This window comes from Zingiber officinale, chromosome 9B, assembly GCF_018446385.1.
Source record: "Zingiber officinale cultivar Zhangliang chromosome 9B, Zo_v1.1, whole genome shotgun sequence".
NCBI lineage: Eukaryota > Viridiplantae > Streptophyta > Magnoliopsida > Zingiberales > Zingiberaceae > Zingiber > Zingiber officinale.
The window spans coordinates 13,423,848-13,434,631 of NC_056003.1; the positions used below are offsets into that span (position 1 = coordinate 13,423,848).

Consider the following 10,784-nt stretch of genomic DNA (forward strand, 5'->3'; position numbering starts at 1 on the left):
TATTCAACATATGCTTGATGCTCTTTCTTTTTTCTTTGTGAAATGCAAGAGAGAAGAAGCCTTCAGAGTTTTGATGCCTATAATCATTGAACCTATTTGCAAGCCAGCTAAGACCTTGTAAAGTTCTATGGAAGAGGCATGATTTCTCATGAAAAGGTATGGTTCATGATTAGCAGAGAGATTACAACTTTTGACTTTGTTATTGGATTTAATAACACTTAGTTACCTTTTTGAGAAACAAAAGATGACAAAAACCATGCTTGCTAAATACTGACAGAGTTTGAACTTTGAAGTGTTAGATATTATGATAAATTCTTAAGGCGAAATGAAGCTTTACCAATATGTTAAAGTTCATAATCTAATCTCATGTTGATGCTGCTGAAGCAGATCAAATGTTTGCCATTTGTTGAGGATTGAAACGTTGCAGGCAGCAAAAGTAAAAAACTTTACCCTATTGTAAATAGTTCGCTGTCCTGCTCAGAAACAGATACTGTCTCCCTTCCCAACACACGCTGAGAAACCCAAAGTTTCAGATAGGAAGACAGACCCACCGGCTCTCTCCCATCCCAATACCATCTCTATCTCTTCTCCACCATTGATTGAACCCGTAACAAATCACTCACGCACCCTCTCTCTCTCCTTCTCCTCTTTAAAAATCCCTCTTTTGTTTATCAGTCTACCGACACCGCCCCATTCCGCTTCCTTATTGACAGAAAAAATGAAGGAACTGTGCGTTTCTGCTTCGCCGGCGAGGGGCCCGAGCGCGTCTGCCAGCTGCCGCCATGAGTGAGCTCAAAGGCGGCTCCTTTTTCTGCTGCGGACGCCTTCTGTTTTTCCTCTCGGCCTTTCGGGTTTTCCGATGAACACCTCGGCGGCGGGGTTCGGCGTGCGGCCGCCCTTCACGGCGGCGCAGTGGCAGGAGCTGGAGCACCAGGCGTTGATCTACAAGTACCTGACGGCTGGAGTGCCCGTGCCGCCGGAGCTCTTGATTCCCATCCGGAGGAGCTTCGAAGCTCTACCTGGTCGATACTGGCACCATCCTGCGCGTAAGCCTTTCCCTTCTTCGCCCTTTATGGTTCAGTTTAAATCATTTTCTCAGAGATTAAAATCGCTTTGCTCTTCGTTCCGGCTTGATCTGTGCGATTTTAGCTGGCTAAGTTTAAAAAAAAAAAAAAATGCGATCTTTAAGGCGGATTTACAGTTTTGAAACTTTGTTTTGGTTATTTCTGGCTTCTATTCTCAACGCTATTGACGAAATGGCTTTGTATCCTTTCTTCCTTCTTTTTGGTTAACTAATCTTTACTAGTTGATTTCGCTTTTAATATCATTCTCTTCCCTATTTTTTCCTTCAAATATTCAAGTTTTGTGTTTGCAACGAGTCCTGCAACCGTTGCCAATAAGAGTTTCTCTTTATTTTCTTTGATGAGAGTTTTGTTTGCTTTTCATCCCAAATGCTGCATTCGTTTTTGCGGAGCTTTCTTTTCATAAACTTTTGAATCTTGTTCACCGAATGAATGACTGGTTGGTTGTTCTTTGAGTCCAGTAGCTTACTGTTCCTACTACGGGAAGAAGCTGGATCCTGAACCAGGGCGGTGCCGACGGACCGATGGGAAAAAGTGGCGCTGCTCCAAGGACGCCCACCCCGACTCCAAATATTGTGAGCGTCACATGCATCGCGGCCGCAACCGTTCAAGAAAGCCTGTGGAATCACAATCTGCCTCTCAGTTGCAGTCATCTGCGGCATCTGTCACTCCTGCGAGCAGCAGCGGTGCTGGTGGTAGTGGTGGGGGAAACTTGCAGAGCATTAATCCCCAGCATTCTGTTGCAAGTCATGTCAATGCGCAAAATCTGTGCCTTGGTGGCTCCAGCTCGACTCAGCTGTCCATGGACACTGGCCCTCTTGCTCCCAGGTAACTTTTATCTCTCTCATTGAAATGGCAGCATACTTCGATATGTTATTGATCATTACGATTTCCCCCCAGCCACATGCATATTATTGTCATATAGTAACATTGAAATGACTCCTGATTCAGCTGCTGTATCCGGCTCTCATTGTTCTCTTAGGGCAGTGCGGTGGTTGAGGCATGGGGTGTTGCTACATGAGGACTTAGGGTCGAAACTTGGCGCGTCCGAACATGTCTTGCTCCATGCCTTGCCCACTTGCACTAATGACTAGTAGTCATCCGTAATTTATCTCCTCCGTGTTGACCTAGGGATGGGTTGGTGGGGAGCGAGCAAATCGTCTTTTGCCACATGTATCCGGCTCTCATTGATCCCAACCGCTTCACAAGCGAAGCAATGGTCGGGATTAAAATAACCAGATCTACTGCCTGGATAGGGACGTTCATCTGAATTTTGCATGAAACTGTCATATTTATCAAAGATTGGATGATTAATCAAGTTTTGCCATGCAGAATTATATTGGTTGATGTGTGCTTATTTGTTGGTAAACCAATGCGTGGCTAGGTTTGGTATAAGCAAAGTAGCATTACAGTGTAATATTCTGCTTTCATGTTATGGTTTATGAACTTAAGTTTAGTAGTGTGCAGTGTCTTTGGAGATCAAGGAGGTATTTGTTCTGGTAGATTATTTCTGTAGTATACTTATAGTTTATCTCAAGAGATGTTTGAGAAGCCCAGAGTCTTTAATGCTCTAGAAACAATTGTGGTCTGCGTCGTTTCAGGTTGTAATTTAGAACATGGGTCTGTTCACTTCTTTGATAATTATGGAAATTTGCATGGAAAGTGATGTTTCAATGAACAGGGCATCTTTCATCCCATTGTTTTCCCTTTTTCTCATGCTGAAAACCGGAAGTGTTCTGCAGGTAGCGAAGATTAGTCTTCAATGCACCAAAGAAATGCTCTGGAGGAAACCGAACCCTGAGTAGTTTTATTTCACTCTTTCTCAGCATCTTTTCGGTTTGGTGTTAGACATGTTACTTACTGATAACATGTTAGTAAATACAAGAGTAACTTAGCAAAACCACTAGTGTTTAGGGAGGCATGACTCATTTCTGGCCAGTGCAATTACAACTATCTATATGTTTTTTTCTTCGAGAAATTGATTTAGCATTGTCATTACTTTCACACAAATAATCTGATTTGCACCAACAGCTTTTCATGTGCATTGTGAAGTAAATGAAGAGAAAGGGTTTATTTACTCATATAAGAGTTTTTAGGGATAAACATTTATGGATTACTACAATGCCACAGAGGAATCCTCACAACAAAACTCAATGCTCCTTATGTCACAAATGATGGTTGAGTGTTAAAGTTTGTTCCCTTTGACAGTGAAATTGGATTTGTCTTTGCATATGTAAATATTCAGTCGACTGGAACTTGCAGGTACTTCTCTGGTGTTAAACCTGGAGTGGATGAACATACTTTCTTCGTAGAAACTACTGGAAATTCAAGGAGTCTCGTTCTGGATGCAGTCGACAGTTCTTGGTGCTTGACGCCATCGCGAGTTTCTTCATTTCCCCTGTCAAAGGCTAGAGATCCTTCTCTTCTCCAGAGCTCCTACCCTCAGCTTCAATCACTTCAAGATCTTGGTCAGGTGACAGGTAGTTCGACCTCAAGACAGCAGCAGCACTCTTTCATGGGCAGCGAGTTTGGTTCACCAGAGCCTGCAAAGCACGAAAGCCAATTCCTCCGACCGTTCTTCGACGAGTGGCCCAAAGCAAGAGACTCTTGGTCTGACATCGAAGAAGATAGATCCAACCGGGCATCCTTCTCCACGACTCAACTCTCGATGTCCTTTCCCATGGCCTCCTCCTCGGATTTCTCTACTACCTCTTCCAGGTCACCTAATGGTGAGTCCATTCCTGAGATTGTAACCAGTGATCCTTGTCATGGTATTTGAAACTTCTGATTCTCGAACTCGCAGATGACTGAAACTGAAGGAAAAGGTTGTAACCTAGAAGAGCTCAGTGGCTGTCCTTGCCTTGTGAGGTTCTCCATTGGAGCATCATGCCCTTGTTTGCTATGGCGGATCAAAACATTTCAGTAATCTGCATTTCTTATTTTCATGAACCGAAGTAAATTTCTTTAGCTGTCTTGTTAATCTGTCTCTCAGTAAATCTGATGTGTCCTGTGATTCAAAACAAAGCCAGGATTAATCTAGTGCTCTAACTGTATAACTTCGATGCAGTGATCAAAGTTATTTCTCAAATATTAAAAAAATTAAAGTTATTTTCTTTCAAAATACGTCTTTATTTTCCTTTGACTAAGTGATTAGTTTTCATTCATAGCTTTTTTTGTCATCTTGAATATTATAGTTTTTTTAAAAAAAAGATTCGAAGACAATTTTGGTAAATAAATGGGTAAAATCTCTTTGCCAATGCTCAAAAGTTTTGAACCATTCGAACCATTTCGGGATCGGATCTTTATGTCAGTCCAGTTGTCCGTAGCGCAGACAGTAACGTATGGTATGTTTAATGTAATGGTGAAAGGTTGATCATTAGAAGTGATAACTTGAGATTTATTTTATCATGTAAATATTTATATATTTATATTTATCTGTTTCTATATTTAAGGACTGTTAAAGTAGCTAATCTATATATTTCAATGGTTGTGTTCGGCATAATTATTTACAATCGAAATTATGAGCAAATACTTTGATAAAAGGTGAATATGTTTGTCCTCAGTGTTTTCATCAATTCGTCCTAAGGTTAATACGGAGGAGATAAATCACGAGCGACTACTAGCCTTTGGAATAGTGACTAGCACATAAGGGAGGTATTTACCTCGGTTTTGCCGAGATTCGAACCCCAGATCTTATTGTGACAACACCTCATGCGCTAGTCACTAGACCCATCCGAGGGGGCGAAATTATGAGCAAATATGATGGCAAAAAAGGCGAATACGTTCGCCCCCAGCGCCTCCGTCAACCCGTCTTAGGGCCAATACGGAGGAGATAAATCACGGGTGGCTACTAGTCTTTGGAATAGTGACTAGCACATAAGGGAGGCATTTACCTCGACTTTGTCGAGATTCGAACCCCAGACCTCATGATGGTAACACCACCTCATGCGCTAGCCACTAGACCCATCCGAAGGGACTGAAATTATGAGCAAATATGCCCGTATGCCTCGTGGGTATAGCAATATTTATCATCAGAGAAACATTATTTGTGTAGGAAGGTCCCACCCTTCCACAATGTGTGGGCAGTTTTGAAAAAGCCTGCTTAACCTTTTGCTGCTAGATATTGAATGATCATGCTGTGAGATCCTCCGGATCGACTCGTCGGTGCATTGGCAAAGAAATAGACTATTAGTGTTGTGACTATCTAAGGAGATGCGTAAATGAAAGAAGTATATCATATTTATCAAAAGGCGAACGTGGTATAATGTATTTACCAAAAGGCGCATCACCATTTTGTATATACCAAAAGGCGCATGTAAGTCATGTGTAATACCCAATATAACCCTCCCGCCAATCTCCTCTGTTCAGTAGTCAAGTACCGAGGCATCCGAACCACTTTTTGAATAACTTTGATTTTAAAAAAATAACTTCCATCATTTGTCTACCTCCCTCCTTCGTAACATGCGAGTGCAGATCCAATTCTGTGAAGAAATCTTCCCTCTTGTGAAACTCTAGTTTAGTGATCTCGAGTGTTTCTCAAGCGGCATCAAGCATTTCGGTGCCAAAAACCAGGACTGATCGCGAGGCGCCAGTTTAGGGATCTATGGTTTACGTCAATCATCTCGTCTCATAATGGCCCAAAGAAGTCGATCGGGTGTATCATCATCCTCTCAACATCAATTAGCTGTAAAGGTATCATTTTACAAACTCTGTGATTTTGAGAAGTTCAACTAGTATGATTAAAATGTTTTAATTTTTATAAAATGTAGGATTCAGCTGACGTTGGACAGAAACTGCATTGGAATAGTATCCTAGGTCACTTTAAAAAAAAATTTGAAGCATCCACGAAGAAAGGAACGCATCAAGGGTCTGTTATTTTACATGACAGACACATAGCGCTGATCAAACAGTCACCCTTTAGTATTTTTTTGGACATACAAGATATGTAGCACATCCATGGGATTTTGATCAATATATTTGAAAATTGGGATTCAAGTAGTCAAACCTTTAGATTCTCAGGTACAATATATAATTTTGTATTTTAATCACAAAGTAGTTGTATGATAAAATTAAATCTTTGGCTAAACGTGGGCCTGATACAATATCACATCAGGGTCATAGTGGGCCTGATACGATGTCATATCAGGCCCAACGTGAGCCTGATACGATACAATAGCAGGCCTAACGTATGCTTCATATGGCAACGTATCAGGCCCACGTTGGGCCTGATACTTTTGTATTTGTTGGTAGAAGTCTAATAATCATTTAACTTGGTCAGGTGTTCCGGGTGGCTTCACAAGAAGAGATGTTTCATTACTGCTTGGTATTGCAAACCGAGGAGCTTCAATTCCGATGAATTCAACTAAAGCATCCGGTGACCTCTTTCTAACATACTTCTCAAATAAAAAAAAAGCTACTAGATTAAGAATTGAGGAGTTGCTTAAATTTTATGGCAATCGGTTTGAAGGAGAAGATGATGTTTTATTATTTTGCAAATTCTATATTTTGTATATATTTGTTTGTGTCTTATTTTCTTCTAGTACATATAAGGTCCCTTTATGTCTTATAGATATAGTAGATGATTTTGAGAATCTTGCTAGATTCAACTGAGTTGAAGTCATCCATGAATTTATGGCTCCACAATTACCTAAGGGACATATTTTCATCAACTGGGACAAAACAATCTAACACCAACCTCCCTTACCTAAAGGGATTTGCTGGTCTTTTGGCAGTAAGTTTATAATTTATGTGAAATTTATTAATATTTTGCGAACATTTATGAATAGGTAACCCTTGTGATGGTGAATCAGGCATGGTTTTTGGAGCATGTTTCAATCCAAAAACCATACAAAATAAAAGAAGCAAGAATAAATAAGTGGAGAAATATTCCTTCACATATTAGTAAGGTGAGGGAATTGTTTGATCAAGTCTCCTCTGAAGAGATAAATTTTGAATACTTTGACTATAGTTGGGTTAAAAATTCTTGTTTTAACATGTGTTTTAATATTGTTACAGGTTTTGATTGACCTAATCTCTACCCAATATGAAAATTCATTGTTTGAGAACTTTGTTGGCTTTGATGACAGTCCACATGCAATAGAGACATCACAAATTGAAGTCACTGAAGGAGCAAGCCAAATTAATGAGTGTTGTAATTGCATTATTCAAGCAAACAGAATTAAAGAGCTAACAATGGAGAACATGCAATTGAAGGAGAGGGTGAAAGAATTACTTAAAATAGTTGAAAATAAAGGCATGGAATCTCAATATAGCGAGCCAGTAGACGATCCTCAATTTGAACCTGTAGGTGTTACAACAAGAAGTAGGAGAGGGTGTGACAGAAGTCGCTATGATTACAGGGATACTCCAATTTGATAGTCCATTGTGGCTCAAAACTTTACCTAAGAGGCAGCGTAGAAATATACATATAAGTGAGCTTGCAGAGAAAGTTTAAAGTCCAGGAGATGGAAAAAAAGTTGAAAAAAAACCTAATGTTATGGGGAAGGGAAAAGGAAAAATTATTGTGGATGAAATGGAAGAAGAAAGAGATATTGTAGAATTGATGGAAGACAAATCTGATGAAGAGGCAAAGAATGATGCATATATGTTTGGCAAATATGACAAAATGAGGAAACAAGTCATTGTTGTAAGACGGTATCTGTAAATTTCATTATAATTTGTTTGATTTAATAGATTATCTAAATGTCTTTTATGTTTATGCGCATAGTATGTGAATAAGTAATTTAAGACTTCCAAGAAAAAAACAAGACGAAGAGGTGGCGTACTTGGTAAAAGCGTTGGAGAAACTAAAGTATGTGAAATACATAGTTGATCAGTCAAGACAATTATATACTTCTCTAATTACATAGTTGATCTATGGTTCTCATATTTAAATTTGTAAAAATAATCATTGATTTGTTTATTTTGTAGGTTTACAAATGATTTAGTTTGGGAGGAACCACCCTTTTGTTTAGATGTGTATTCTCTGTTATCTGGTGTGAATGGAGAGTTGTTGACAAGAGGGGACGTAATCGACACGTATTGTAAAATTCTATTTAGGGAGACATTCTCGTCTGGAAGGGCATACAACAAGTCTATATATTGCTCAACATTATTCACAGTAAGTAATTTATTTGAGAATAATACAAATTCGAATTCATTTTATTATTTGGCTATGTATGTATGACTTTGCATATTTGTAGTCATTAATGAAATCGTCAAGTAAGTTTGTCTTCCAACATCTGATAAAGACAGATAGAGGAGATGAAGAGGTTAGGTATATTTTTATACCTTTGTGTAGTGATAATGCACACTTCCACTTGCTGATGGTGGACACCAAATCAATAACGTTCAATCAGTACAATTCTCTAACAAGTGGAAGTAAATACAAATATGAATGTGAAGCGGCGATAACCATCCAATATTCATGTGTATGTTTGTATTCTAATATAAATAATAGTTGATGGAAAATGTAAATTTCTTCTTCAATCTTACATGTATCAAATTTTAAACTCTATAGTCGTGAGCACGTTGTTGCTATTGATCCAAAATTTGAAAGGCATTATCCGTTCGATAAATGGGTCTCTCACACAATAGAATGTCCACAACAACAAGTCAGGTAAGTCGAGCACAAAGTGTGAATAGAACATATTGATAAAAAATATTGACCATTAAAATGGTGTTGTTATTTACAGTGTTGACTGTGGCTTCTTTGTGATGCAATACATTCGATGTCTCCTATACGATATGAAGATGAACTTCAAACAATGAGACATGAAAAAGATTAGAATTGATGTAATGATATCAATTTTGAGGGATAAGTTTTTTAAAACATTGGATTAAATATCCATAGTCTTGTAAGGCAAAAACTTGTAGAGAATGTAAATGAACTTACGTAGTGTAGGTAGTTTTATATCTTTGTATGTAGTCTTTGTTGTTTAATACAGTGGTATGTATTATATGAGAAGAGTATAAACTGTCACTAGAATATTAATAATATTGCATAGTGATTAGTCATAATATCCAAATTGCGATGCTGGTGCTTATGAATTTTGCATAGTTGAATTTTGCCTTCCCCATGATTCGAACTCTAGACCTCTAAGCTAAGTACTAGAGTTTATGAATCCTGGTAGCCAAGTGAGTGCGCTCACTTAACTACCAGGATTCATAAACTCTAGTACTTAGCCTGGAGGTCTAGAATTCGAATCCTGGGGAAGACAAAAATCCACTGGCCGGGGGTGGGAAGACTTTGTGAGTAACGGCACGATCGAGGGGCCACCTTGGGGCATCCAATGTGGCTGAGGGGCCAGGTCATTACAATAAAAAGGCGGCAACTCCTACTTCCCGAGCCTTCACCGCGCGACCTCCCTCACCCCCGAGCCCTCACCTTCGCCAGCCTCTTCCTCTCTCAAGCCACAGCCGCCTGCCCTCCTCCCTCACGCAGGCCACACAGCCGGCGATCTCCTCTTCCCCGAGCCTCACCTCGCGACGCCGCCTCATCTTCACCGCCGGCCTCTCCTTCCTTCCTCGCGCACGATCACCACAGCAGCCGGTCTTCTCTCCCTCACTCGGGCGCCACAGTTGGCAATCTCACCCTCAACGGAAGCCACAGCCGTCGAGCTTCCACCTCACCCGTGCCCTAGATCACCGGCGTGAGAAGGTGTTTGGGGATCCAAGGGTGAGCTAGCCTCAATTACCTTCCTCCTTTGACTTCCATCGTGCCCTAGTTGTTGTTGCTTGCTGAACTGACATCGGGGACCACCTGCGTTGCTGCCACAGAAAGCCATAAGTTTCATCAGTCATTGATTTCCAGCCACCATTTCCTTGTTAGCCGGAGGTCTGCATCGCCGAATTCTTGGTCATCGCAGACAGCTAGGGAGGAAGAGGTAAGGTGCATAAGTTTGTTCTGGTATTAGGTTGTGAAATTGGTGGGTTGATTTCTTAGTCTCCTTGATCCGATCAGTGAGGTGGTTTCCAGCAGGTGTGGTTTTGTTCTGTGGATGAAACTATGCTTGCTGTAGATCATGGAATTACTTGATGATAGGTTCATATTTGGGAGAATTAAAATTAATTTAGGTTTGGATTTTAATCTAATTGATTAGTGGAACGATTAGGGTTAACGAATTTAACCTTAGTTGACTAATGAATTAGATTTAGTTGGGGATTTGTTTTAGCTAATTAATTTATGTTATTAGCTAAATCTGTATATCATGTGTTACAGGACTTTGATTCGAGACGAGCGTCTCGACGTCGGATTTGGTTTGATTCGACCTTCTTTTCGAGGCGAGTACTTCTTGCTTTGTTTCTTTTAGTGCTTTGACCTTGGTGCATGAATTGTTTTGGATAAGGACAGGTTACCTTGACTCCACTCTTATTTTTCCTGTGCTTGATACTTCCACGTGATCTTTGAGATATTCATTTCCATATCTATACAGTCTCTTGTTGTTGTCCATGATAAGTAGCAGATATTAGATATTATGTTTGTATGCTTTGACTATTGTTTATTACGTGCTATAATGAGCATGCTGGCTTCATGTAGTATACCTAATTTTGATTATATTTGTATGATGATTGTTGCATTTGGCGCATCATGTCATGACATGCATGTCAGCAACCAATTCTCCCTTTCGGTCGAGAGAGTCGTTGACCAGGGCCGCATCCTCGGCCACTCGAGAGAGTGGTAGCTGGAGTTGATGCCGCTTG

The 10,784-nt window shown here is 40.0% G+C and overlaps 1 protein-coding gene across 1 annotated transcript; it reads left to right on the top strand.

Annotated features, from left to right (window-relative positions):
- The first annotated feature begins 293 nt into the window (after window positions 1-293).
- Window positions 294-4,203, top strand: LOC122022768 (growth-regulating factor 4-like). The gene is made up of 4 exons (XM_042580875.1): window positions 294-1,046; window positions 1,544-1,910; window positions 3,345-3,811; window positions 3,886-4,203. Exons 1-4 carry the CDS (start codon window positions 860-862, stop codon window positions 3,891-3,893), a joined length of 1,029 nt encoding a protein of 342 aa, XP_042436809.1. The 5' UTR covers window positions 294-859; the 3' UTR covers window positions 3,894-4,203.
- The last annotated feature ends 6,581 nt before the right edge of the window (window positions 4,204-10,784 follow it).

What these genes read in the sequence shown, in the direction of transcription:
- LOC122022768 (XM_042580875.1), top strand. Translation starts at nt 860, where the DNA reads ATGAACACCTCGGCGGCGGGGTTCGGCGTGCGGCCGCCCTTCACGGCG. An exon ending in ATACTGGCACCATCCTGCGC is followed by an intron (nt 1,047 to 1,543) that starts GTAAGCCTTTCC and finishes CTTTGAGTCCAG; the next exon opens with TAGCTTACTGTTCCTACTAC. An exon ending in ACTGGCCCTCTTGCTCCCAG is followed by an intron (nt 1,911 to 3,344) that starts GTAACTTTTATC and finishes TGGAACTTGCAG; the next exon opens with GTACTTCTCTGGTGTTAAAC.